The sequence below is a fragment of the Panthera pardus genome, unplaced genomic scaffold, assembly GCF_024362965.1.
Source record: "Panthera pardus isolate Hobbes unplaced genomic scaffold, ASM2436296v1 HiC_scaffold_25, whole genome shotgun sequence".
In the NCBI taxonomy this organism is placed as follows: domain Eukaryota; kingdom Metazoa; phylum Chordata; class Mammalia; order Carnivora; family Felidae; genus Panthera; species Panthera pardus.
This window is the reverse complement of record NW_026526821.1, coordinates 15,049,148-15,076,798: the sequence shown is the minus strand read 5'-3', so window position 1 is coordinate 15,076,798 and position 27,651 is coordinate 15,049,148. Positions and strand designations below refer to the sequence as shown.

Sequence of the window (27,651 nt, the reverse complement as noted above, 5' to 3'; positions counted from 1 at the left end):
CCTGGTGGCCTCTGCCTGTGTCCATCGGGTCTGAAGAGTCCAGAGCCCAGCACCATCCATCTGTAAGTCCCAGACTCCCACAGCCAGGCCTGCCCTCGTACCTCTAGGGAGCAGAGGACGGGAGGCTGTGCCCAGGTAGCGAGCTAGACTCCTGCTTGACCTGCAGCCACCACAGTGAGTGAGCAGCCAGGTATGTTTCACAGTCAAGGGTCAGGAGGAAGAGCAGCTCTGAGCCACCATGGGCTTTAGGGTATGGCCTCTGTACAGACAGGCACCCGGCTGAGCTGTCCTGAGGACCTCTAGGCATGGAGCAGATGTTCCCCCTGGAGCCCAGGGGAGGAAGAGGGTCTGAAGGTGCTGGGGGGTGGGGGTTAGGGGGCTCTTACCAGCTCAGCCATCTGTCCCAGTATCAGGCCTCTGCCCCAAGGGCCTGCCCTGCTGTCGGGCCACTGCACTTTGAGAGGCCGGGCAGGCCGCACTGTGGGGCTTGGCAGCTCCTGGGAGCTGTGACAGGCTCTTCCTCTCTGTTTCCCAAGTCCTTGCCGACAAAGTAAGATGGTCAGGACTGGACTCTGGTCCCTTTATTGAGACTGAGGGGCCAGTGGGTCCATCCAAACAAAAATAAATTTTTCTCCCCAAAGCCTGCCTGCAGGCTAGGGCACCCCGCATGTCCTGGCTGGGGCCCATGGCTGTCCCCTAAAGCCAGCAGCACAGGTCTGGCTCTCTTAGAGTGACAGGATGCTGGCTGCCCAGTGTCTGGAGACCCTAAGGTGGAACAGGGAGGTGAGTCCCACTGGGTCCCCCCACCCCTAACATGGCTGGCCCCAATATCCACGGTCTGCGTTGGGCCCTTGGGGCTCAGTCATCGGTCAGGGTGATGACGTCGTACTCGATGCCCTGGTGCTGCAGCTGTTGGATGTGTTCAGGCACTGCCTCTTCTGTGCCAAACAGGCCCTGGGCTTGGGCCATAGCAGCATCGGCCACCGCTGCCAGGGGAGGGGAAAGGACGGTGAGCCTGAGGCCCCAGAAGCTGGGGCTGGGTCCCCATGGTTTTCAGGGTCCCACCCCATACCTGTGACTGCTGAGTGTGCTGCCGCCTCCAGTTGGGCCTGTGTGACAAGCTGCTGGCCTGGGGACACGGGCACATACTGGATCTAGAGGGGAGAAGCCAGTGAGATGTGGCCTTGGAGGAGTACTGCCTCTGCCCCAACTCTGCACAATTCCCCAAAGGTCCTACCTGGGACTCCTGGAGGAACGGGGCCCCCTGTTCATACTGGATGTGTGTGATCTGGCCTTCCTGTACCTGGAGAGAGGAAGCCGATCTGGTGATTGAAGAGGCTGTCCACCCCTCCCCTCATTCCCATCCCTGCCCAGGCCTGGCCCACCTGGATGTGATGGCCCTCTGGAACCACGACATATTCCTGGGGGAGCAGGTGCTGGACTCCGTCCTGGGAGATGATGTATTGTACCTGGAGAAGGGTGGAGAAGAGGCAGGCGCTGGGGGCCCTGCTGAACCAGGAAGATTGAGCAGGGGGCCAGGGACACCCACCATCAACGATGGCAGCCGCACAGACCCTGGGAGGAGTGGTTGGGGAAGTACTGGTCCTCCCCAGAGTGGAGTCTGGGGGAGGGGCAGGGCGGGCTCTCCTGGCTGAGCAGGTGCTCACCTGGTTGTCAGAGGTAACCAGATGCTGTACTGTCTGGCCATCAGCTGTGGTGATCTCTTGGATATAGGTGGCTTCTTCCTGCCAGGACCAAGTCAGCTCTAGCCTCAGCTCTGTGTGCCCCCACCCCAGCCTGTGACTTGCCAGCAGGGCCCCAATCCAGGCTCTCACCTGATTGGTCACTGTCTGCTCTTGGGCGACAATGATGTGTTCCTGGCCCAGTGCCTGCTGTAGCCGCTCTGGCCCCAGGACCCCATGACCGGACTGGAGTGCAGCTGGGCAGAGAAGAGAGGGTGCTCACACAGCGGATCCAGGGAAACCTGAGGTGCCCCAGCACCCACCCTGGTCTCCCAGGGGCGGCTCACTGTGCAGCGTGGCCAGCGTGTCATCATCACTGTTCAGGATGATGGTCTGGGTGGGGGTCCGGCCTGGGGTCCGGGCAGTAGGTGTCCCCGCCTTTCTCCCATCAGGACTGTGCAGCCGCTGGATATGGAACTTGAGATGCCCATTCCGGTTGAAACTGTGGGGGAGGGAAGAAGGCTCAGGGCAGTCCCGTCACGCGTGCCCAGCAGCCCCTACCTGCCTGTCCCCAGCCTCACCGCTGCCCGCAGAGATGGCACGCAAAAGGCTTCTCGTTGGTGTGGGTCAGCATGTGTCGCCGCAGGTCCTTCTTGTTCTTGGAGGCAAAGCTGCACTGGCTGCACTGGTGGGGCCGCAGGCTCGAGTGCTGTGCCATGTGGGCCTGGAGCAGAAGCAGAGTCAGGGGCACTGGCCAGGTGAGGACAAGCAGCCTCCCACCGAGACAACTGTTGGGGAGTCTGTCCTCAGATGGAAGAACTGGGTGACAAGTACAAACCAGACCAAGACCTGGTGCTGCTGTGTGCCAAGAGAGGGCAAAGCCACAGGCCCCGCCATCAGGTCACTTAGGAAGTCGTGTCCCTGCTTAGATTCAGGTTACCGCCCTGTCACGTAAGGTACAGGTTCAGATGAAGGAACCCCTCCCTGGAGGTCTCCTCCAGCCCTGATGTTCTAGGGTTCTAGGCCCTGCTCCCCTCACTGAGCTGCTGTGAGGATCTGGTGCACGGTGGCAGTGAAAACTGGTGGTCCTCAAAAGGGACCCCCGCCTCCTACCCAGAACTGCTCCCTCCTCGCCTTCTCCATGGTCTCCACCACCTTCCTCGTACCGTGTGCGTTCCCTACTCTAGAGGCCTTGTGTTTCCCTAAACGTGCCTGGTGCTGCCGTGCCTGTGCCTTTGCCCCTACGGGCCCAGCCTGGTTGTTGCCAGCACCCCGAGTCCACGCGACCTGTTCCCGGTTTGTCTCTGCTCCGCCATATGCATTCTGTTCACACTGGGGACACCGTGGGGCATTAGTCACACCATCTGGTTTGCTTCCCCACCAGACAGAGCTCCCTCAATGCCGAGGCCTCAGAGTCCTCTCCGACCCCAGAGAGGGACAGCGGGCCCGGCTTGCGGTGTTCAGTTAAAGTCTGTTACACAAACAAGTGGCCAGATGAGCACCAGGGGGCAGCACCTACCCGGACCTCGGGCCACTGGCGGGCACTGAAGGGGCAGTCGGGGCACTTGAAGGCACTAGGCCCGGCGTGGGCTCGTTTGTGACTCTCCATCTCTGCTCGGCCAGGGAAGGCCTCGGCACAGATCTTGCAGGAAAACTTCTTTGATGATGCCGTGCCTGCAGGTGGCGGTGAGGGGGGTACTACCAGGCCCGGGGCTTTGCTGGCTGCAGGAGGTGGGGAGGCAGAGCCCTGGGGGTCTCCCACCCGGTGGGTCCTGGCTGGAGATGGGGGCTCAGGGCCATCTCTGGGCAGCCCTCCACACTGCAGCAGCGGCCACTTGGCTCCAGGGGCCAGCGAATCCGGACTTGGGAAGGAGATGGAACCATCTGCAGTCAGCTGTAGACAGATGGGGGCGCATGACGGACTGGGGAGGATTGGGGGGGGGGGGAGACTGACGGGGAGCGGGGGCGGGGTCAGCCACCCCAAGCCTCACCTCAATGTGGTGCAGCTGCGTCCCATCGGCTGCCATGATGTAGTGGGTGCCAGCTTCTTTCAGGGTGTCGCTCACGACCACGGCCTGGGCTGCCTCCCCTGGGGGCTCCTCGCTGTGGGCACCGAGTGGGGGGAGGAGTGAGGTGGGGTTCTAGGAGGGGATGGAAGGCCACAGGAGTCCTCTTCCCCGAGCAAGTCATCAACTGAGGGGTGATGGCGGTGAGGCAGCGAAGCCCAGCGCTCCAGCCCGGGTCTGGCCGAGTGCGGCAACGGGTGGGCCAGCATGGGAGGCAAGCAGGGGCCGAGAGTGGAGGGCAGATGTGGAGACTGGGCTGCCTGCCGCCAGCCCAGGGGTCCTGCTTTCCACCCCGGCCACACACTGTGGTACTTTGGTGCTTGGATTAAGGGCTTTCTTAGGCTGCCCAGGAGTGCAGCGAGCACACAGTCTTTCTGCCCTGAACTTGCTGGGTGTGGAGGACACAGGGCAGCTGTCAGGCCTCCAATGCCGGCAAGGAGCCCGAGCTGGCTCTGGAGGTCAGAACTGGAATCACCCAGGTGTGTTCAGGGATCACCCAGAACAAAGGGCACATGGTTTTGGAACCCAAAGTTCGACTCCTCACTACATATCTGACCTTAGGTAAGTTATTCCATGTCCCTGGCCTATTTCCTCACCTGTGAGATGAGGGACACCTGGATCTCACGAGAATGGTTTTGGTGAGTGCACCAAATGTTTAGGTGTTTAGGTCTAGTGCCTGGAACATCTACGAGACCAAAAAATAGTAGCTTCCAACCTCCTAACAAGAGAGACTCCGATGGCTAATCACATGGTATGTATTAGGATTTTCGCCTCCTGCCAACTAAGCTCGAGCAGGCAGAGCCCTTCTCTGGCACCTCCCAGCACACCTTGTAAATGGCTGAAGGGGGTCTTGCGGGCAGCAGGTCTCACCTGTAAGGTGTGCCAGGAGCCGATGTCCCCTCCTCCATAGGGGGTGCTGTGATGACACTGTAGCCAGTCCCACCAAATGGACCGGGTGCCAGGGTGATCTGGGGCAGGTCGGGGGCACCCAGCTGACTCTCTGCTGCCAGGCTGCTCCCCGGCTCTGCCACGTGGAGGGTGACCACTTGGGGAGCGGCACCTGCCGGGGAAGGCTGCTCGCCAGGGGAGGCTAACTCTGCTTCCACGTCCTCCGACTTCACCACGGCCACCTGTGAGGGAACCAGAGGGCGTTACAAGCAGGTACAGAGGCTGGCACGCGGGGCCTCACAGCTCACCCACACTGGCCAGGGCCCGTGCCACCACCACTCATTTGTACAAACCCCACTGTGTGATCTAACACACCCCCTGGCTCTCCCAGCCCTGCCTGGCACCTGCAAAGAAACAAGACCCGGGGAGAGCAACCCTGCCCTCCCTGGGCGTCGGGCAACGTCTGGAGACATTCTCTGGTGGTCACAATCGGAAGAGGGGTGGTCCTGGCACCTAGGAGTTACCTGCAGGGATGCAGCTGACAACCCCACAACGCACAGGATAGCCCCCACAACGCACAGGATAGCCCCCACAACGAAGAACTATCTGGCACAAAAGGCCAAGATTGAGAAATCCTGGTAAAGGGACAGCTAGCAAACCATTTAAGAAGAAAAAAGCTTGACCTCACATCTTGCTCCAGAGCCTGCTTCAAATAGATTAAAGACCGAAATGTAATAAAACTCTAAGTATATGAAAAGAAAATGTGGATGAATATTTTATGATCTGGGGTGGGAAGATTTTTCTATAATCGTGACAGAAAAAGATGCTAAAGCCTACAGCAAAACAAACCATAAACTGCAATTAGAAAACGAAGAAACGGGGGGAGGGGGCATTTAACAATAAATACAAGAAAAGGGGAGTCTCCCTCATCTGCAAAGAGCTCCTGCAAAGTGACGCTAAAAACACCAACAATACAAAAACAGATACAGGACACAAGTCAGAAAATAAAATGGTCTACGAACATAGTTCAAACTCATTTACGGTTATAAAATTATATATATAAAAAACCAAAACCATGAAACATACTTCTGCCATGCGGAAGACATTTCTAAAGCTCGGGATACCCAAGCGTTGGCAAGGGTGGAAGGGAGCGCAGTTCGAGAGGTGGTCACATAAACTGTCTTTTTATGAGGCTTCACACCTTCAGACCCGCCGATTCTACTTCTAGGAGGCTTTTTTTTTTTTACAACTAAAGAATGTTTTAGGACCACCTGAAATGTGCACTAAAGCACTGCCCTGATTGACAAAAAGCTGGAAACCCAAGCAATATAGGACGGAACGCGCTCACGCGCTCACAGCATCTCTACGGTGTAGTGGCCTGGGGATGTGAAATGGGAACAGTAACAGAGAGGACTCTGTGTGCCGGCCAGGCCACGCCTCACACACTCCCGAGCAAGCAAAAGCGGAGGTGTTGATGAGCATGAATTGTGTGATCCCATCTTTTTTAGAAACAATGTCTCCATGTTAGCCTGTATGTGGTCAAAACTGGAGACATGCCTATTTGCCGCTGGGGGGGGGGGGGGGGTGGGGGGAGTTCAGGACCTTCACTTTCTGTATAGAACATTTCCTAATGGTCATTTTGGTTTAACATATGTTTTTGTAATCAGATTTAAAAAAAAAAAAAAAACTGGCATGAGAACAACAGACAGCAATAAAACAGAACTTGTATAGAAATGGGCTCCTATATATATGGGAATCTAGAACGTGATAAAGCAGACATTTCCAACCACAGGGGAAGATTTGATATACTACACTGTACAACTTTTGGGGAAAAAAAAAAGCGAGTCCCCTACCTTTCTGTATACACCAAAAATAAATTCCAGGTGGAGTAAAGATTTAAGTGTAAAAAAATGAAACCCTAAGCAGAAAGAAACCCTAAGAAGAATATACGAATGTTTATATAATCTTGGGGTGATTACAGGCCTTTCTAGGGATGATAGCAAAGGCAAAAACCATGAAAGACTGATTTAACTAACTAAAAACGTAGAACTTCCAAACACCCCCAAAGGCATAATGAAACCCTACGGAGGTCCCCAGGCCCAACACCAGGCTCCCCCCCTCCACAGAGTTCTGTCTGCCCTCCAGCCCCTGGAAGCACATCATTGCTCCCAGTTCCTGGAATTTATCATCTCAACACACATTCTACATCTTTTCGAGAGGCTGGGAGACCGATAACAAACCTCTCCCTACCTTAGAGGAGTGTGGGGTGTGCAGTGCGGGCAGGGCAGGGGTAGTGGAAGGGTGACCCCAGGCGGCCAGAAGGCGGCAGAAGTGAAGATGATGAGCTGGTGGCAGGGGGTCTGCTGGGCATGAGGTTCAGGGCTAAGACAGGCTAGAGGGGAGGGAGCCTTGGGAGCCTCCGGGCTGTGGGAGGGGGTGTCGCGGAACGAGGGTGCTAGGCTGGATGAGAAGCTGGCTGGGACCTGCAGTACAGGGCGGCCGCAGAGCTAGGAGACCTGAACCAGCGGGACCCCAGAAGCCACGAGAGCAGCGCTTACCGCTCAGCCTGGCAGAGGCCGCTGGTGACTGGAGCTGAGCGGAAGCCCCTCTGACCTCCCTGGCACAGTGGGTCCCCCTCCTCTGTGTTTGCCCACAGGGTTTCAGTGGACCGTCTCCCAGTTAACTGGGCGCACCCCGAGGGCAGGGCACGTCTGCCTCACCACCCTCCTCCCCTCCCAGTGTCCAGTGCACAGCGGGCGCCTAAGGTGGCGGCACGGGGGAGGCGGCGGCCCCGGGCAGCTCACCTGCAGGGCTGTGCCCCCCAGCTCCCGCTGAGCACTCATGTTCAGCAGCAGATCCAAGGCTGTCTGCGTGGCCATTGCCGTTGACTCCTCAGCTCCTGGGTCGGGTGAGACCTGAGCCTTAGGATGGGCCGGGGCCCCCTCTCTCCCTCCTCCAGCCCCGGCACGTGCCCCGCCCCTGCCCCGCTCCCCCAGGGCTCACCTTGCTGGTAGATGATGGTGGCGCCACCAAGGGTGTCGGAACAGAGCAGTGGGGGGGTCTCAGGTGCCTGGAAAGGTGCTGCCTCTGGGGGAATCTGCGGGGTGGGGTGTGGCCAAACCTGAGAGGGGGCAGCTCAGATTCGAGCACTGGTTACCAAGCACCTCCTCTGTGTCAGGCACTTCACATCTGCCGGCTTGTCTCATCTTCACACAACTACAATGCCAGGTATTTATCAGTTCGGTGCCACAGATGAACTGACCGAGGCTCAGAGAAATGAAGCGACTGCTTAAAATCCCACAGCGAGTAAGTAGCAGAACTGGGGTCTGAACACAAGACTGACACTAGAGGCTGTGTTCTACCAGCACTTCGCAGTGGTCCATCTTCTGGCGCACAAAAAGAGTAGGTGGTATACTCAGCTATGAGACTATACTTCTCAGCCTGCCTTGCAGCTAGGTAAAGCGTGGCTTTGTGGCTAAGCAGGAGCTTCCGGTTAAGTTCACGAGGAAGACAGACGGGAGAGATGGCAGGCTTCCTTTCTGCCCTTCTCCCATCCCTTCCTCCTGCTTCTTGCCTGGGATGTGGCTAGAAGGCTGGAGCTCCTGCAGCTATACTGGACCATGAGGCAACCACAAAGATGAAAGTCGTATGCCTAGGATGACTGGGAAAAAATACTGAGAGAACTTGGTCCCTGATGACTGACCACAGAGCTGCCAAACTAGCTCTAAACTGCTAACCTTTGGACTTCTTTTATGCAAGAGAAAAATGAACTATTGCCACAATTAAACTCATATTTCCATTCTCTATTACTAGCACTGGAAAGCCACGCCCACTCTGAGCTTAGGGCTGACATGTTTGTGACCCCATCTGCTCAACTGGAGAAGCTGGGGCCATTTTGTCACCTCAATGTGTAAATGAGGATGCCAGGGACTGGAGGGGTGACAGGACACGGTCATCCTGGCCCATGTTCCCCAGTCCCTTCTATCTGCTGCCTGCTTGGCGGAGCTTACCTCAGGAGGCCCTGGGGAGCTGGCGGGTGGCCCGGGGGCCGCGCTGTGCTGCTGCTTCAGCTCCTCGATCTGCTGCAGAGAGAAGAAGGGGCGACGGCGGGAAGGGGGCTCCTCAGGGTGGCGCCGCCCCCACTCCTCGAAGCTGCTTGCGTGCCGGCACCGTACATGCAGGCGGAGGTTCTTCTTGTGCCGGGTGCTGAAATGGCAGTACTCACAGGCGAAGGGCTTGGCCCCTGCAGGCACACGGGAAGGGACGCTTAGGCTTCCCCACCCTCTCTGGGAAGCCTTCCGTAGTCCCAAGGACCCCTCTGAGGGATTCACTGCTGGGGCTTCGCTCCCAACACACGCCGCTGTCCGATCTGCTGGGCCAGGACAGAGAGGAACCAGGCCCACCTCCGGCACTCCCAGCCTTCCCAGGAGCGTCTTATTTTCATGTCAGGTGACCACACACTTCTACGAACCATCCCTCCCGGGTAGACAGGGATCTGGCCCACCACGGTGTCTCATCTCTAGCGTGCCCATCAGAGGGCTGCGCGCGAGGAGGAGAAAGAACCGACTGTTCTGTCCGCCTTCTGTGGGCCGAGCATGTGACGCTGCTTCTCCCACTTCACGTGTGAGACTGGGGCCTCCAGAAACTCCTCTTCCCCAGCACCCAGCGCCCAGTACAGACAGGGCTCCAGACACAAACAGAACTCACTTTGGCAACCACCACATGGTAGGTGCTCTGACTCCCTCTCATAGCAAGTTAGCCCTTGGCCACACAGAGAAGAGCTGGCTTAGCCCAAGAGAGCTGGTGACACCCCAGAGGGGATGTCCTGACACCTGAGAAGCCCGGCTGGCTGCCCTGCCGAGGGGGAGGAAGAGGACAAAGCCGAGCCTGCCGCCTAGGGGCATGGCAAGTGGAGGGCTCACCAACTTGCCCTCAGGCCAGGGTGGGGCTGGCCTGACCTGTGTGCTTAACAGCCACGTGGGAGAGCAGGAAGTCCTCTCGGAAGGTGCGGTAGGGGCAAAAGCTGCATTTGAATGGCTTGTCGCTGACGTGGGACAGCTGGTGGTTCAGCAGTGCCTTCTTGTCCTCACAAACAAATTCACAGAACTCGCACTTGAACCTGGAGGTGGTTGGAGGAAAGCTCAGTGGTGGGGTCGGGTGGGGTGCTCCAGCCCCAGGGACCTCCTTAGGAATATACCTGCGGTTGGCGACAGCCTGGATATGTGTGAGCAGGTGCATCTTAAAGGTGTAGCGCTTCTTAAAAGACTTTCCACACTGTGAGGGGTAGGGTGAGTTAGAGATGGGAGATTGCCCAGGGAGACCCTGAGCCCCTGCCCCCAGCCCTTGGCCCCACCCACCTTGTCACACATGTGGGGCTTCTCAGTGCTGTGTGTCTTCATGTGCTGTGTGAGTCTCTTCTGCATGGGGTACACACGGCCACACACAGGGCACGGGAAGGAGCTCAGCTTCGGAGTCTGGGAAGGGACAAGACGGGACCAGATGAAGAGAGAAGGGGAGGAGAGAGGGGGAGACCTCACCTCCTGCCCCCACCTGATAAGCAGCCCTCAAGCAGGCTCCCTTCCCAGGACAGGCCCCAGACTCACCGGATCTGGCCTCTTCTTCCTGAGGAAGAAAGGCATAGAGGTTAGACCACTGCTTCCCCAACCTCACCACAAACTCTCTCACATTGACCGGACCGTCTCAGCCCTGAGTGTCCCTTCTGCCCAGCCAAGCCCTTCTCTCAGAATAGGGCTTCCCCAAGTGGAGTTTGCTAGGAAATGCTAAGAGGCACGCTGTAAACAAATTCTAGAATGGTGCCTTCTTCCTGTCACAAAATACACGTGCATTTTAAAGGCCCTGAGAAGTCCTGTAGAAAAGAGCTGGCGAAGCAGGTGTTCAACCTGGTGTCTCTAATCTTACTTCCGCTCTCCCCTTTTCTTAAGAAAACCCATTAGCATCATGGAGAGCAACCTTTCCCACAAGCACAATTTGAAAGTCACTTTTCTCCTGAATTCCTGTATCCGACCTCTGCTCACGTACCACCCTAAGCAGAGTGAACTCCTTCCCAAAGCTGTAGATCTAACGACAACGTAGTGAGCAATCACAGGGCCCCTAAGGATTTTCCTCCACCCATCTGTCCCATGTCTGCTCTGTCAGTGCTGAGAGTCGGGAGTCTACAAGATCTTTAGATCATTTACTGAGCTCCTTTAATCCCCTCAACAATGACTGTCCCCATCTTACAAAGCTCATAGCAGGGAAGAGACGGAACAAGAACCCTTCAGGCCCTGCTACTGCTCTGAGCCACATGAGCTGGGATGAACGGCCTTATCTTTCGCAGGTCTGTGCCGTGCTGTGAATAGTGTGGCCCAGAGCAGGTGCTCAGTAAAGGGGGAATGTGGTCACGCCGGGCCTCTGCTTCCTGCCCTGGCCCACCCCACCCACGCACACTGACCGGTCTCGGCTGTGCACGGCTGCGTGCCGGGCCACGTCCTTCCGGTAGACGCTGGCATAGCTGCATTCGCCACACTTGTAGGGCTTACTGCCCACGTGATTGAACATGTGCTCCTAGGACAGAGGCAAGAGGATAGTGGGCTGGGGCTGGCTTCCCCCTCCCCGCCAACCTGTGCCCACAGCCTCAGAGCTGCTCCCAGAACGAGTGCAGGAAGGGCCGGAGAGCCTGTGAGGGCTGGGGACTCTCCCCAACACGGGCACCTACTTGGCACCAGGCCCTGTGCCAGCTCACCACCTGACGGAGGCAGAAACTGAGGCTCACAGGGAAGGGACGTGCTGGGGTCCCACGGTGACCCTGTGAACAGCGGAGCCTGGAGCCAAACCCAAGCGGCACGGCCCCAGCGTACTCCGGCACAGCCCAGCCCCGTTAGGGCTCCGGAGAACAACTTCCAGGTCACGGGGCCCTGTCTGGGGAGGAACTACCGCGTTCAGAAAGCACGGGGGCTTTGACCAGCTGTGCTTCGGGTGGCCCCCACTCCCCACCGCGGCCAATTCTCTGCCTCACTTTGGCCAAGCCACGGTTTCCTGGGTCAGTACAATGGCACTATCGATACCTACAACCTCTCCAGGCTGCGCAAGCCTGGAACCCGAGCGTGCCTGCCTGCCTGCCAGGCCCAGGTACTGGATAAAAACGGCTCAGGGTCACAGCAAGCCCACTGGCGCTTTTGGGTAAGTGATAAAAAAAGAGCCCCTTTCTTGAGACACCTGACGGCCACCTACCGGAAAACTTTCTAACACACAGAATCAGGGAAAGCCCGTTTCCCTGCCATGTGCCAGTGCGTGTGGTGAACAGGCACGTCAGTGCTGGCTGCGGCGTGAACAGCCCCCCTGAAGATGCGACGCCACTATGCCGCGTGCAGCCTGCGGAAGTGCCCGCGGCTCCCCCCTCAGCTCCTTCAGCACGGCAGCGGCCAGGCACGTGCCCTGCGAAGGGGCAGAAGGTGCCAGCGAACGACCCGTCAACTCCACTCCCTCCTGGCACCTTCACGTTGGTCCCGTGCCGCGCCTGCCCTTCCCCGCCGCGCACCTTGAGCGAGGACCAGCGGCGGGAGCGATAGCTGCACTGCAGGCACTTGAAGAGCTGGGGGTCCCCGGCCTCGTGGGAGTTGACGTGGAAGCGCAGGTCCTCATGGGACAGGAAGCGGGAGCCGCAGATGCGGCACAGGAAGGGCCTCAGGAGCGGTTTGGGTGACTTGTAATAATACCTGCCAGGAGGGTGTTGGGAAGAGGTGTGGCTGGGCCGGGGCCGCCGGGCTGTCTCCCCCTACCCTCATCTCTGCTCCACATACTTGCGGTATTTCTTGCCGAGGAAGCGCCTGGAGGGTCGGCCCCGGCGGCGGGGTGGGGCATCGGGCTCATCCTGGCAAGAGGGGGCTGCGTTCTCTGCATCCGACTGGCTCACGCCAGGTTCCACGGGGCCCCTATCGGCCTTGCCCAGGGCAACCAGGCATCCCGGGCCGGAGGAGCTGGGTGCCTCGGGATCCTGAGGCTCTGGTGGGCTCTGCCCGCTCTGGGAACTCACTAGAGGCTCTCCTTCCACACCTGTCATGCACATGGTGGCAAATCAGCCACGGACGCACCAGGACAGACGTGGACAGGTGTGCCAGAGGCCAGCCAAAATACTTCCTTCAACCACTGTCACAGACCACTGATGGGCATGTCAGGCCGTGGGACAGACGCAGGCAGCCCGCGTCAGAGGGCAGGGTGGACACAGGCCCCTCCTGCAACTGACATGCTGCTAGACGGCACAACTTAAACAGGACGGTCTGCGGCAGCAGCAAGAGAGCTGGCGACCTCCCCGTCAAGAGACCCGCGTGCCAGCTCAGCTCTGACACCAGACTTCGGTGCCTCCTCGTGCCTCTCTGAGTCTCATTTTCCCATCTGTCAGATGGAGACGATAAGTGCTGCTCTAGTGACCTCATGGGAACATTCTAGGGTCTGGGAACGACAGCAGTACTTTAACATTGGCTTTCTTTAGGGAGGCCGGGTGGCTGGAGGGCAGTTGGGAGGAAGAGAGAAGACAGAGCATCACTGCATGCACTCCTAACCTTTTGAAGTCTGAACAGTCTGAATGTGCTACCTATTCAAAAACATCCATTGTATTCCAATGCAATGTTTTAAAAATTAAAAGTGACATAGACAATGCTGGCAAGATCCTGCTTCAATTTGATTGGGATGCTCAGCTACACAGGTGCATTCATCTTGTGAAAATTCCCTAAGCCTTGCACTTAGGATGTGTGTGCCTTCCCATACAGACCTTAATAAAACGCTATTCTTAAAAAAGACACTGAAAATGTGTAACGATCTCCCCTATACAGCACATACAAAAACAGTTATCATGTGTTTTTGTGTGTGTATGTTTACCCCTTAAAGCGATCCCGAAAAGCCAGATGCTATCACCTCCATTCCTAACAAGGGAACAGGGGATTCGAGAGGCAAAATAACACACTCTGAGTCACACAGCCAGTAGGTGGTGGGGCCATTCATGGCCATGATCGTGCTTTCTAGTCCCCAGCCTATAATGCTCCAAGCCAGTGTTTCTTGGACAGTTTTAGCCCTCAGACTTGTTCTCATTTCAGTAATCACACTTAGAACTTATCTTCTTAGTTCAATTATAAAGATTCAAACTTCTCCCGCGCTCCAACATCTTACCACCAAGAGGCCCTGTCACAAAGCTGATATATTGCTTATCAGGGTTTCTGAAGCTTGGTCTCGGAGGGCCGTCCCTTTATGAGGTGGCCTTCAGGTCACCCTGACTTGGTATGTGCTGCCCTAAGTGGCACCCTCAGTCCCCAGGGCTCCACAGAAGCAAGCAGGGAAGGAGGCCATCCCTCAGCCCCCCACACGGCCCCACGTGACCAACTCTCACCATCTGAGAGGTCCGCGGTCTCCAGGCGAGGCAGCTTCCGAGGCCGGCCAGGTCTCCTTCGGGGTCTTGGGGTACTGGGAGTAGGGCGCTGGGGCCGTAGCTGCCGGCCCCGGGGCTCATCCTCGGCCGGATTGTAGTCACTGTCCTCTGTGGGGGCCGCAAGCAAAGGTGGGCATCAGTGCCAGACCCGCCCTTTCAGCCCTAATCCCTGGCCCAACTTCCCTAGGAAGAGGCCCACTTCCCATCCCTGCCTACTCCTCCTTCAAGCCTATGAACCAGTGATGCCTCCCTCCAAAAAGCCCTCCTGGCCTCCCACTAGCTGACTATGAGTGCCTCTCTCCAAGCCCCTTTCTCTGCACCTTTCCTGACTCCTACCGCCAACTCAGGCAGCTCCACTATGAAAATCAGAAAAAGGTGCCCGTTTCTTAAGACACTTCATAGCCATTGTTAGAAGATAATTGAAATAAACAATGAAGTCTATAGACTGTGACGACTATGCTATCCAGTGCAGGAGCCACTGGCCATATGCAACGACCGAGAAATTGTGCCTTGTCTACACTAACACGTAATTTTTTTTTTTCAGTAACAGATAATTAAGTGTAAAATACATACTGGCTTTCAGAAGACTAGTATAAAAACGCAAAGTAAAACAACCCACTGATAATTCTGATAAAGCTTAATTTTATCTCTTTTGTTTAACTTTTTAAAGCATAGCTACAAAGCTATGTAAGAAGTTTACATGCAGCTTATTCTATTTCTGTTGGACAAATGTGAACGTGGCCCTCTTAAAGGTGGTGCTCTTTTTCAGCGTGCAGTCTCCACAGCCGCACACAGAGGTCCTGACCCCAGAGCCCCAACTCCTGTTTTATACCGGAGGCACACATGTGTACCAATTCCTCTTTCCCAGTCCTCCATGTGGGCCAGAGGGAATTCGGTATTTGTAGATGGGGAAAGGGATGGCACTCCTGGGAGCTAAGGTGGCCTACCCTCTAGGTCGTCAATGGCACCAGCGTCGACAATGTCATCATCATCTTCCTCCTCTGGCCCCTCTTCGTCTGGGGTCTTGGCAGAGGTACCCCACTTCCTTACCAGACGCCCCTTCTTACCGGCTGCGGTTGCTGCTGCTGCTGCTGTGAAGAGAAGAGAAGCTCGCCACGTCTGGCTGGCGGCACCCCCCCCCCCCCCCCCCCCCCCCCCGCACAGCCCCAGCCAGGCAGGCCGCCATCAACGCACCTGGTCGGAAGTGCCGCTCCCGCATGTGGCGCAGCAGCGTGGCCTTGGTGCTGCTCCGGTACTGGCACATCTTGCACTTGAACTGCTGTACCACCACCACTTCCATCATGGCCTCCAGGCTCTGCAGGTCTGGCTCCTCGGTACCAGAGCTTGGGGGCGGCTGTGCTGGGGAGCTGGGCCTCCCCCGCGCCTCCTCGGGGGGCTCTAGGCATGTGGACGTGGGGCCGTCAGCCAGGGCCTCGATGGCTGCCAGGCTGTGGGCCAAGGTGGAACTGGACATCGGCGAAGCCATGGGGGCACCTGTGGGTGGGTGAGGGAGTCGGAGGGCAGGGGGGTGGAGGGGAAGGTTGGCCATGAGCAACAGCTGTCCCTCCCAGGCAGGCCCAGGGATCCTAGAACCCAACCCCCCGCCAGAGTGGCAGTGGGGAAACTAGGGCCCGGAGCAGAGGACGACCTGCTAGGATCACACAGTGAGTTTGTGGCGGAGCCTCCCTCTCCAACTCCCTCGCCCACTGCAGGGCGCCCTGGGTCTGCTGCCTGGGGTCTCACCATCGTCCGGGCCCTGCAGGATCAGGTACCGGGCAGTCTCGGTTCCGCCATCCTCAGCACTGGTTACGGTGATGCAGCCTGGGCAGAGATGGGGGGAGGGGATTCCCAGCTGACAATGACAACTGTCACCGCCCATATTCATTCTGGCTCACCCATGCAACTATGAACCAGCTGCATTGCCCCCCTGAGCCTCATCTGTGCCCTGCCCCTGTCCACGCCCCCACCCAGAACAGGGCTGTTGGGAGGTCTAGTGTGCACGACACGCTGGCCCAGGAGCTGGCCTACGGTCACACAGATGCCATGGCTACCCCAGCTGCCCCCCCTTTGACCACTAAACCTGGAGAGTCTCCCTTCCTGTCTCCAAACTTCTCCAAGGTCAAGGCCTAGCCCCTGCACCACTTTCTCAGGGTTGGCTTTCCACACCACCCCAGGACTATTTGAAGACTGTGGCCTTTACACCATTAACAACAGAAGGTACAGTGTGGTCAATCACGAGTACAGAATCTGGAGTCAGACCGTCTGAGCCCATGGCCCAACACCTGCTGGTTGCAGTGGGTCCTCTGTACCTCAAAACTCTCATCTCGACTGTGAGGATGATAATAGCGTCCAGATTTTTTGGGGTCACTGGGGGGACTAATGAGCTACCATATGTAAAGTGCTTAGAACGAACTCCAGTACAAATTAAGTATTATTATTTCTATATTTATTGAGTGTTTATCACATGCCCATGCCAGGCACTACACTGAACTGTCTTATTAAATCCTCACCTCACTTACCACTACGAGACAGAGGCTACCGTTCCCCCATCATACGCTTAGAGTGGCAGGGTTATGTGTCCAAGTTTGCATGGTTGGTGCTGCTGGACCCCACAGGAAGACCCCTGTGGGTCAGCTCTTACTGCCCTCTGCCTGACTCACTTGGGATTAGGTCTGGCCCGATGGTGGACTCGATGATCTTGTCAATGGCTGAGCCCAGGTCCGAGGAAGAAGCCGTGCAGTCGGACACCAGCATGTTGGCGTCTGGGAGAGCGCTGGAGTGCACCAGTGCTGGGGGGCCGCCTGTCACTCCCTCCACTGGCCCACGGGACACAGAAGAGGAATCAGGGAGGTAGCCGTGGGGCAGGGGGTCTGTGCTGGAGCTGCTCTCAGATACTTCCTCCTGGGTGATTGGAAACAGGGATTTTAGGAGCCACGGATGGAGCAGGGCCAGCTGCCACCCACTAGATAGAGCTCCTTGGCCACGGTGAGTAGAGGCATCCACGCTGTCAGCCCCACAAAGAACCAGTAGAAGCCCTCCAGTCACAGAGCCACACAAGAACAAGTCTCAGGGTCCCTGGCTCTGGTAAGGTAAGAGGCCCCATAATCCCCACACCCACACAACAACCAGGCAGAGCTATTTTCACTGGGCCTTTGAATTAGCTATTTCCTCTGTCTGAAATGCTTCCCAGCATTGCACCATGGCTAATTCCTGCCCAGCCTTCTCACCACCATTTACTTGGTACCTCTTCTAGGAAGTTAACCCTGACCCCCAAGGCCAAAGTAGGACCCCTCTGTCCTCAGTGCCGCAGTTGTCTGTGTCCCCTCCGTTATGGTTCACTCTAGAGTAATATGTCCTAGGTCAGACGGTACTTTCCATTAAGGCCGGGCTCACATCTGTCTTGTGTCCTGCTGTATCCCCCGGGTCCAGCACAAGCTGGGCAAATGGTAGGCCTATCTCTGCTGAATTAATGAAATCCTGACCCCAAAATGGGGTCCATCATCGTGCAGCTCCACAATGTGATGTCCTGGAAATCATTATCTTGCAGATAATAACAATGGTAATGGCTAATATTTACTGAGTGCTTACTATGTGCTGAGCACTGTTTCTATTGCTCTGTATATGCTAATTCATTTAATCCTCACAAAAGCCCTATTGAGGCATATGTATTTATCATTCCCACTCTACAGATGAGAAAACTGAGAGCTAGAAGTGGGGTAGCATGTCCAAGATCACAAAGCCAGGAATGGCAGAGCCAGAAGGAGACAGTTTTACAAAGCATTTCCAAGAGTATTCTCTATGAGGCAGGCATTCCTGCTCCATTTTACAGACAGAAGAATGAGGCTCAAAGAGGTCTCCCAGTGAATCGGAGGTAGAGGTTAAGACTTGAACCAGGACACCTGCGTCTCAAAGAAGGAAGAGAGTGGAGTGGGTAAGGCCACTGCTTAGATTTGAACCTTGGCTCTGTCGGCTTGCTCTCTGTGCCCTGTAAGATGTGGAAAAGAGGGATATGCAACACAAGGTATGAGGCTTAAATGAGAAAATCCATGTTAGGGGCTTGGCATGGTGCCTGACACACAGTAAACCAAAACCAAATATTAGTTACAAGCCAGCCTTTCTGACTGCTGCCCTTGGCTGCCAGGCATGCTGCCTGCGGTCCCTGCCTCCACCCACGCCGGCCAGCACGGTCCATACCAGAGAGCTGCTGCCGCGGTCGGAGCTCTGCCCCACGCCAGAGTCGTCGGCTTCAGCCGGCCCCGGGGCGGCCGCGGCGTCGCTGCTGTCGGCCGACACGGCTTCAGAGGTGCCCACGCCCAAGCCGCTCTCAGAGGGCTCCTCGGGCCGGCCAGGCCCAGGGGCCGCGTCGCTACTGCTCTCCACTTCGTTCTCCTCCATCGGCTCGGGGGGCCGCCTGACAGGGACTCGCAGGGTCTGGATCCTTCACTCTGCCAGAAGAGGTGACCCGGGCTGGAACAGGTGGGCCTCCTTCCCGGCCCCGGCAACCACGGCCCACCTAGCTGCACCCGTGTGCCCATTTCGCAGGTGCAATGACGGAGTCCCCGACGGGGAGGGGCTTTCTCGTGTACAGAGACAGGAGCTTTGGGAAAACAGGACCGAGAAGCCTGGCCTCCCAGTCTAGAGCCTTTCCCCAGCCCCAGGAGGATGGTCAGTGGCCGGTAATCTTGACCCTCCTCGTCTCCCCTCCATGATTCCCGCAGCGTGGTTCGCTCTAAGAGCCCTGTCCGGGCTCAGTGGTTCAGCCCTTCGGCCCCCCGAGTCCCCCCGGGTGCAGGGTCGGTGGTACAGCCCGCAGGCCCCCTGGGTCAGTGGCTCGCTCCCCCCCTCCCCTGGTTCCCATGCGGAGGGGGCTGACAGCGACGGTCCCGGGGCCTGGCGACTCGGGGCTGTCCCCGGCGCTGCCTGCGCTCCAGGCCCGACGCCATCTTGTGGCGGCGCCGGGTTTCCGCTCAGGCAAGTGCGAGAGCGACTAAAGGGCCTGGGACCCCGGGGCCCTGTTCGGACAGCCCCGCCGGCCCGGGAGCTCGCCGCCGGCTATCCCCGTATTCTGGCCCCACTTCGCGGCAGGGTGCAGTGGGGCGACCTGACTCTACCAGACGCTCACCTGACGCTTTCGTAGCCGTGCTTCTTTCCGACTCCGGCATCGACGAGGTCGCCATCCTCTTTCCCCCGCTGCGGAGGGACCCATCGGCCCACCGTAGGCCGGAACTACTTCCTACGCCAACCCAGAGAAAGACCGCTTTCCGGTGTGTCGGAAGGTCGCCCTGAGGCCTCAGAACCATAGTCCAGTCCGGAGAGAGTCTAGGATTTTATATGTCGCCAAGTATGGGTGACGGAGTCCGCTATGGGTTGGGGACTACTTTCTCGCTTGGCGGAGGGTTACACTGGGAGTGGTTATGGAACGTCATTGCTGGGTCCCTTCCCTGGGCCGCAGGGTTGGGCGCGGCGAAGGCTGCCCCACGTCTGGGGGCGTGGCTTTCAGTGACCTGGCCACGCCCCTCCCGGAACCAATCCTGAGAGTGTGGGCCACCGGGAGGTTTTAACTTGGCGGGAGAGGAGTAGACATCATTAGTCATTTCGCCTGGCTCGTGACCGATGACTTAACGCTCTTATCGAGCCTAATCGAATCCTTCCCGATTAGGTTTGATATGTCCTGGGGGGAGGGGAGCATATAATCCTTGTCCAGATGGGGAACTGTACGGGTCGGGAGATTGTAAGTGGCTGGTCCAAAATCACAACAAGGCCCTGGGGAGGCAAGCTCGGATGGCTGCATGCGGGAAAATGGAGGGAATCAAAGCGCGGCCCTTAGTGAACTTTGTTTACGTATTTGTTGCATTAATAGAGATGGAGGTCGAGACCTCCTCCACAATCCTCCTCAGTGTAGACCTGTGTAGGTGTATTTAAAGGTGTACAGCCCTTCTCCTGATACTGCAAATGCCACCTTTGGCTCTACTTTTTGTTTAAGCCGGGTGCTCTCCTTTGTCCCTAATTCTGCGTTGCGCTAGTTACTTTCCTCAATTGAAAAACACAAATGGGATGGGAGAGGAAGAATCTCAAAAAACTCCCTATTAAAAAAAAAAAAAAAAAAAAAACTCTTTAAAAAAGGGCAAAGGTGCTTTGAGTTGTTAAAATTTGTGTGTACTTGAGTATGAGGGGGTTTCCCTGGTCCTTTACTAGGAGCAGGCTTTGAGAGGGGGAATAAAGCATGAGGCCTCTGGATGGCCTAGTCCCCTCGTCACCCCCTACCTCCCATCCAGCAGGACCAGGCCCCCAGAGCAGCCCCGGAAAGCTGGGCCGACATGGATGATGACAGATTGGTTCTGCACTCCCTGAGCAGGTTTCCAATGAGGACCTGATTTCTCAGCTCTGCAGAGCCACCCCCAACCCCCACCACTTGCCACTAGGGTATATCCTGCCTCTGACAAGTCACCTCTGCCAAGGATGTTGGGGGTACTCAGGACTAGTCCCACAGCACCCATTCCATCCCCAGCCCAACTAAGGCTCAACCCTAACCTTGGTCTTTGGCACCAAATCACAAGATTGCAGAATGTCATGATGTAAATAAAAGGCAACAACCTCATCATGGAACAGAACTGAGGAGCCCAAGGCCCAAAGACAGAAAGCTCACGGCCCAAGGTCACGTTGGAAACAGCATGTCAGAGTCCTTCCATTACAAAAAGAAGCAAGCCAACCCTGGTTTTCCGACTGCCAGTCCAGGGTTCTTCCCACCAAAACATGCAGTTTGTAGTTGTGGCCTTAGCCCCGATGGGATTTCTTAGAAGCCGCGAAGTGGGTCTGGGTCAGAAGGACAGAGCACACCATTGAGAGAAGTACTAAGAGGAACCAAGAGGGAAAGAGGAGGGAAACACTTTGAATGAGTACCTACCCTGTGCCAGGCTGCACATGCACTTTGCTGCATCATGGTGCCTTAAGGAAGCAGGGGTCGTTCTCGTCTTACATTGTAGAGAAGAGGAAGCTGAGGTTCAGGGAAGGGTGGTGATTTGTCCAAAGTCACACCACCAGGAGGGTGGGATGTAGACGCAGGTCTATCTGATTTCAAAGCCCCAAGCACTTGAGGTGCCAAGTGCTGTATGCTTAGTAATCGCAACACTTAAAATACTGTGTGCCAGTCACTGTTCTAAGCACTTTACCTGCATTAATTTATTTAATCCTCACAACCACCCTGTGAGGTAGTTACCATCATTGTCTCCATTTTAGGTATGAGGAAACAGGCACAGAGCAGTAAAGGAATCTAAGTAGGGGGTAGAGCTGGGATTGGAAACCAGGCAATGTGGCCCCAGACTCCACACTTTTCGATTGTTGTACGGTTGCTCATGTAGTAATAGTAGTAATAGGTGATACTTTAACTGTTCTTTCCTGAGCTAGGGTGGTTACTATTTTCCCATTTTACAGATGAGGAAACTGAAGCCCAGAGAAAGAGACTTGCTCAAGATCACACAGTGAATTTCTAATAGGATTGGGGAGGATTAATCATACTAGTAAATGTTTACTGAGCACTTACCAAATACCGAATGATACAGTAGGTGCTTCGTATGCATTTTTTATTTTTTATTTAAAACAATTAAAAAATTTTCAAATATTTATTTATTTTTAAAAGACAGAGGGGTGCCTGGGTGGCTCAGTTGCTTGGGCGACCGACTTTGGCTCAGGTCATGATCTTGCAGTTTGTGAGTTCGAGCCCTGCGTCGGGCTCTGGGCTGACAGCTCAGAGCCTGGAGCCTGCTTCGGATTCTGTGTCTCCCCCTCTCTACCCCTCCCCTGCTCACTCTCTGTGTCTGTCAATAATAAATAAATGTTTCAAAAAATTAAAAAAAAAAAAAAGAGACAGAGTGCGAGTGGGGAAGGGGCAGAGAGAGAGAGAGAGAGGGAGATACAGAATCTGAAGCAGGCTCCAGGCTCTGAGCTGTCAGCACAGAGATGGATATGGGGCTCAAACTCAAACCAAGAGATAATGACCTGAGCCGACTTCGGCTCAGGTCACGATCTCACGGTCCGTGAGTTCGAGCCCTGCGTCGGGCTCTGGGCTGATGGCTCAGACCCTGGAGCCTGCTTCCAATTCTGTGTCTCCCTCTCTCTCTGCCCCTCCCCCGTTCATGCTCTGTCTCTCTCTGTCTCAAAAATAAATAAATGTTAAAAAAAAATTTTTTTTTAAGTTTATTTATTTTGAGAGACAGAGAGAGTGGAGGAGGGGCAGAGAGAGAGAGAGAATCCCAGGCAGGCTCCATGCTATCCACACAGAGCTTGATGCAGGGCTTGAACTCATGAACCATGGGATCATGACCTGAGTCAAAATCAAGAGTCAGATGCTTAACCGACTGAGTCACCCAGCAACCCTAACATTTTTAAAAATTTTATTTATTTATTTTGAGAGAGAGTGGGGGAGGGGCAGAGAGACAGAGGGAGAGAGAGAATCCCAAACAGGCTCCTGTCAGCGCAGAGCCTGACGTGAGACTTGAACTCATGGCCCTCGAGACCTATGCTGAAATCAAGAGTCAGGTGCTTAACTGACTGAGCCCCCCGGTGCCCCTTCATAGTCATTTTTAAACTGTAATCATCCCAACAACCAGAGATCCTAGGTACTCTCAGTATTCCCATGTGACAGATGAGGAAACTGTGGGGCAGGAGCAGTGAAGTGACTAGTTCAAGGTCATGTACTTGATGGTTAGCAGAGCTGGGATTCAAACCCTGGTTCCCTGACTCCCGGTCCAGTGCTCCTTCCACTGTACTAAATGCCCCAGGAGGGCAGCAGAGCTGAGAGTAGGCACTCAGCAGGTGGGTGCTCCAGGGTCCTTCTCTACCTTCTGTCTCGGTGCCACGCCATCTATGGAGTTAGCTAAACCTGTTCTTAAAAACCTATTTATAGCTTGAAACTGTACCACCACATGAGATAATGAGTCCCTTAAGTTGACTTCCCATGGTGTAAATTAAGGTTTCTTTTTATTTGTCCTAAATTTTTCTCTTTTAGGATTGGTGGAAAGGTGGGGTATGGCCTTGGGACCAGAACACTTGGATTCAGAAAACAGGCTGCAGGCAAACAGTGTTTGCCTGTGACGGCAGTTCCTGAAAACCAGGCGGCAGGTGACATTTATGCAGACATCTCATCTGATCATCACAGAGACATGAAGGATAGGCAGCCCCTGGATTTTCATGTCTTTTAAGGTGTCTTGTTGCCTGTGATATTCCCAACACTTAGCACAGTTTTGCATCATGAGGAAGCCACTACATTCCTATTTGTTGAATGAATCAATGAGCCCTCCTTTTATAGGTTGCGAAGCAGAGACACAAAGTATCAAAGGTCTACCCAAGGAAAATAAGATCTGTGCCAGATGATTCTAAAGAGGAATCTAATATGGAGAGTTAGTTACAAAGTTTGCTGGGTGAGCAGAAAGATCGACCCCCCCCCCCCCCCCCCCCCCCCGGGGAAGCCGAGGCAAATTTGAGATTATCAACGACTCAGGAAGCCATGACCTCCCCTAGGGCTGGAGCCCTGCAGGGAAGAGATGGCATTACCAGTGACTGGGGCCACAAAGAGGAGCCTTTCTAGCCTTTCTAGCAGAAGCCGCAACTCTGGAGGAGACATCCTGGCTGCTGCAGCCATCCCCTGCCCTCCCAAGGCTGACCGGGATGGGGAGAAATGCCCTGACTTCTCCTTTCATTTTACTCTCATCTCTCACCAGGGCTTCCCGGTGGTTGAACCCAGCCAGAAGCCAGTTGGCAAAGGAGCCCAGGAGGCATGGTTTGCAGGGACCAGCCTCTGCCATAAGAAAAGGAGCAGGAGAAGGGCAGTGAATGGATTTGAGATAAACAGAAAAATTAAGTGGCCCAAATAGTCCCACACCTACAAAGAAGCCACATTGTGTGTATGCCGTCGGGCAGTCCTCCTCCCCCCAAGTCCATCTGATCCTTCTAAGGCTCTTCATCTTCCCACCTTCACCTTAAGCATTACCTCCTCCAGGGAGCCTTCCGGGACTCCTTCCCAGCAGAGTTGCTCTCTCCCTAGTGTATCTTCCTCTAGCACGTTCCACATGCCTCTGTCATAACATATACCACAGTGTAATGCTGCCAGTTATCTCCCAGCATCCTCAACAGATTTGGCCTCCCAAGGCCAGACCCAGGTCTGATTTTTTCTTTCTCTACTGGGAAGAAAATGGTTGTTGAATGAGCCAGGGGTAACATGGGGTCTGGAGTCGGGCTGGATCTACGGTGCAAGTATTCCAGAACCTACATTTATATGTTGTGTGACCTTGGCCGGCCCTCATTCCCTCTGAGTCGTAGTTTCCTCATCTGTAAAATGGGAATAACAATACAGACTTTGAAGAGTGAAAGGGAGACTGTGTAGCAACCCAGTTAAGCTCAGGTCCTGGAATCACACTGTCTACAGTCAGCCCCCACCTCTTCAAGTTACTTAACTCCACATCTCCACTGCCTCACCTATAAATTGGGGATGGTTTTAATACTTCACATGGTATCTATGAGCATTAAATGAAACAGTGTAACAATGTGTGGAAAACAGTGCAGGCTCGCAGTGAATATGGGCTCCTAGCATCATGCATGGGGCCCCACCCAGCAGCTGAACACTGAACAGGTAAGTTCTTAGTGCCGTATGGCAAACAGGGATCTTGATTTTCTTGTTTCCCCCTGGAGCCCCATTACCAAGAACAGTTTCCGGCACATAGTAGGTGCTCAACCAGTCTTTGTTAGGCCATTGACCAATGACGGAGCCTATGTCGTGATGATATTCTGCTTCTGAGCCAGGGCTTGTGTGCCTTCCCCCTCAGTCCCCGGCACCACAGAGGATGCCTGTTCTACGCCAGCTCAGCCCAGGCCTGCAGACATCTACAGGTCAAGTGACCATCGTGGAAGGGAAGGTGGGGACTACTGGGCCTATCAAGAGGGGCCATGAACAACAGGAGCCAGGGGTCCGGAGCAAAGGGCTAGCAGAGGGATCGAACATTTATTGAGCAGTGTGTACCAGATGCTGTATATGCCTTGTTGTGTTTCAGCCTCACAGGAGCCTGCAAAGTGTCAATCTTCCTCCCCCCCACCGCCCCCCATTTTAGAGGTGACGAAATGGCAGTCCAGGGAGATGAGAAAACTCGCCCGAGGTTGTGCAGAAATGAAGGGGCACGGCTAGATTTAAACCCTGGACTGGGGACTGTTTGGTTCTAAACTCCTGCTCCTTCCACGGTCCCAGCTGCCTCCCGGAGGGCAGGAGAGTGGATTCTGAGCCTTAAGCCAGACAGGAAGCCCCAGCACCCAATGCGGAGGCCAGGCTCAGGCTGAGCGACAGCTGGAGTGCGCAATTTTGACAGCTGTGCTGAGGCTGGCCCAGAAGCAAGCGGTGCTAAACTCGGGTGCCTGGGAACTGGAGCTGGGATCATACAGACAAGAGATGGCCAGGGGCGGCAGCAGGGCGCCGGGGAGGTGCTGGGCCCCAGACAGAATATCCTTGGGCCCCGCCACCAACAGACAAAGCTCCCCACTGACTGGCTCTGTGACCTTGAGCAAGGCACTCAACCATCTCAGTCCAGCATCCTCGCTTGTCACACTGGTCCACCATGCCTTCTGGCTTGTCGTGGACTTACATGAGACAACTCAGAGAGACAGAACTGGGACGAGTCCCGGCCCGGGCACTAATTTTGTTGTTTGATCACTTCACCTCTCTGAGCCTCAGTGGCCCCAGCGGTATAATGGTCATCGTATGTGCCTCACCAGATTACCGTGAGGACCTAGTGATTAAAAGTATGGGCTAAAGGCATAAGAGACTCGGGGTACCTGGGTGGCTCAGTCGGTTAAGCGTCCGACTTCAGCTCAGATCATGATCTCATGGTCCATGGGTTCGAGCCCCATGTCGGGCTCTGTGCTGACAGCTCGGAGCCTGGATCCTGCTTTGCATTCTGTGTCTCCCGCTCTCTCTGCCCCTCCCCCACTCACACTCTGTCTCTCTCTGTCTCTCAAAAATGAATAAATGTTAAAAGAAAATTAAAAAAAAGAAGTATGGGCTCTGGGGGTGCCTGGGTGGCTCAGTGGGTTAAGCATCCAGCTCTTGGTTTTGGCTCAGGTCATGATCTCGTGGTTTGTGATTTCAAGCCCCACATTGAGTTCCATGCTGACAGTGTGGAGCCTGCTTGGGATTCTCTCTCTCTCTGCCCCTCTCCCGCTCATTCTCTCTGTCTCTCTCTCAAAAATAAATAAATAAAAAGTATGGGCTCTTGGGGCACCTGGGTGGCACAGTCAGTTAAGCATCTGACTTCGGCTCAGGTCACGATCTCGTGGTTTGTGGGTTCGAGCACCACATTGGGCTCTGTGCTGACAGCCCAGAGCCTGGAACCTGTTTCAGATTCTGTGCCTCCCTCTCTCTCTGTCCCTACCCCGCTCGCGCTCTGTCTCTCTCCGTCTCAAAAATAAATAAACATCTAAAAACATTAAAAAACAAAAGCATGGGGTCTAGAGTACAATTGCCTGGATTCAAATCATGGTTCACCCTGACAGGCTGTGAGTCTTTAACCAAGTTGCTTCGTCCTCTGTGCCTCAGTTTCCTCCTCTGGAAACGGGAGAGGAATATAAGCATGCTCATTTCATGGAGTTGTAATGATTAAATGATATAATCAACAGAAAGAACATAGAACAGCAGCTGGCACCAGTAAGCTCTCTGTCACTTTGAGTAATCAATAGATGCCTGGGTCTGGCATCTAACAGTGACTGGTCCTTGCCACATGCCAGGCATCACTTTAAACTCCAATCCTCAAAGGAGTCTTGTGAGATCGGTGACATTCCTGCCCCATTTTGCTCATGGGGACCTGAGCTATTCGGGGGGGTTCAATGACTTGCTGTAGGTCACACAGTGAGCAGAGGACTGGACCAGGACCTGAGCCCGCAGATCCTGTGCCACAGCACTCCTTCATTCCTAATAAAGGCTCCAAAAAAGGAAGCTATTAGAATATCTGTGTTCCGTGCACAGATACTGCCATCTTCGTAGAAACGCAGGAGGCAAAGAAGATGGCAATTACTTGCGTCCACGTGGAGTAGGCCCAAATGCACATTAAAGGATGGAGAAAGCCTGGGTGAGAGTAGCGGAGCGGAGGCTTGGAGGGCCGCATCCGCTCAACTCGCGTTTGTCCCCAGCAGGGGGAGCCCGCTCCCTCCGTCTGGTCCCAGATACGGGAACCAGGCCTCTGGCCTGGTGGCGTGAGCCGTGAGTGGCCCGTCCAGGCACACCTTGGGGACCCCATGGAGAGGCAGCAGAAAGTGACAATGTTAGCCTGTACAAAGCCAGAGGCATGGCCAGAGGGGCTTATCTCCCACGGTTCCCAAACCGGGCTGCCCAGCGGCATCACACAGAGCTTCCAGAGGATGCAGGAGCTTTCAGCCCCATCTGGTCCCTCCCCCATGTCAGAATCCCCTGGGTGATGGGCCAGGGATCCGAAACTTTTAAGACTTTAAAGAAATACTGTATAGGCATGGAAATCGATCACGCTAAAAAATGTAATGTTGAGCGGAGAAGCAAGTTGTCAAACGTACTGACTTTAACGTGTGTGTATATGGGGGGTTGTGGAGG

General features: G+C 55.3%; 1 protein-coding gene across 3 annotated transcripts; it reads right to left on the bottom strand.

Moving 5' to 3' along the window:
* Positions 1-566: 566 nt before the first annotated feature.
* On the bottom strand, positions 567-19,561 carry ZNF335 (zinc finger protein 335). 3 transcript variants are annotated; one of them, XM_019458292.2, is made up of 28 exons: positions 19,177-19,561; positions 18,249-18,499; positions 16,715-16,955; positions 15,798-15,875; positions 15,249-15,548; positions 15,002-15,142; positions 14,016-14,162; positions 12,436-12,688; positions 12,174-12,351; positions 11,088-11,200; positions 10,240-10,258; positions 9,994-10,110; positions 9,834-9,910; positions 9,595-9,755; positions 8,647-8,879; positions 7,640-7,733; positions 7,441-7,535; positions 4,619-4,878; positions 3,674-3,785; positions 3,202-3,576; positions 2,264-2,406; positions 2,030-2,184; positions 1,836-1,939; positions 1,668-1,745; positions 1,386-1,469; positions 1,238-1,303; positions 1,073-1,154; positions 567-986 (listed from the first exon to the last, which is right to left on the bottom strand). In XM_019458292.2, the coding sequence occupies exons 2-28, from the start codon at positions 18,447-18,449 to the stop codon at positions 859-861; spliced, it is 4,035 nt and encodes a 1,344-aa protein (XP_019313837.1). In that variant the 5' UTR covers positions 18,450-18,499; positions 19,177-19,561; the 3' UTR covers positions 567-858. The 3 variants fall into 3 exon arrangements, with proteins under 3 accessions (XP_019313837.1, XP_019313836.1, XP_053746179.1); XM_019458291.2 differs by having other exon boundaries at positions 15,002-15,145; positions 19,177-19,560; XM_053890204.1 differs by lacking the exon at positions 19,177-19,561 and having other exon boundaries at positions 15,002-15,145; positions 18,249-18,929.
* Positions 19,562-27,651: the final 8,090 nt, after the last annotated feature.

Bases quoted from the DNA above. Each gene is read 5' to 3' on its own strand.
- ZNF335 (XM_019458291.2), bottom strand. From the start codon at position 18,449: ATGGAGGAGAACGAAGTGGAGAGCAGTAGCGACGCGGCCCCTGGGCCT. The intron at 15,549-15,797 runs GTGAGACCCCAG...ACCCACCCACAG, and splicing joins CCTGCAGGGCCCGGACGATG to GTGCCCCCATGGCTTCGCCG. The intron at 3,786-4,618 runs GTGAGACCTGCT...CGGTGCCCACAG, and splicing joins GCTCCTGGCACACCTTACAG to CGAGGAGCCCCCAGGGGAGG.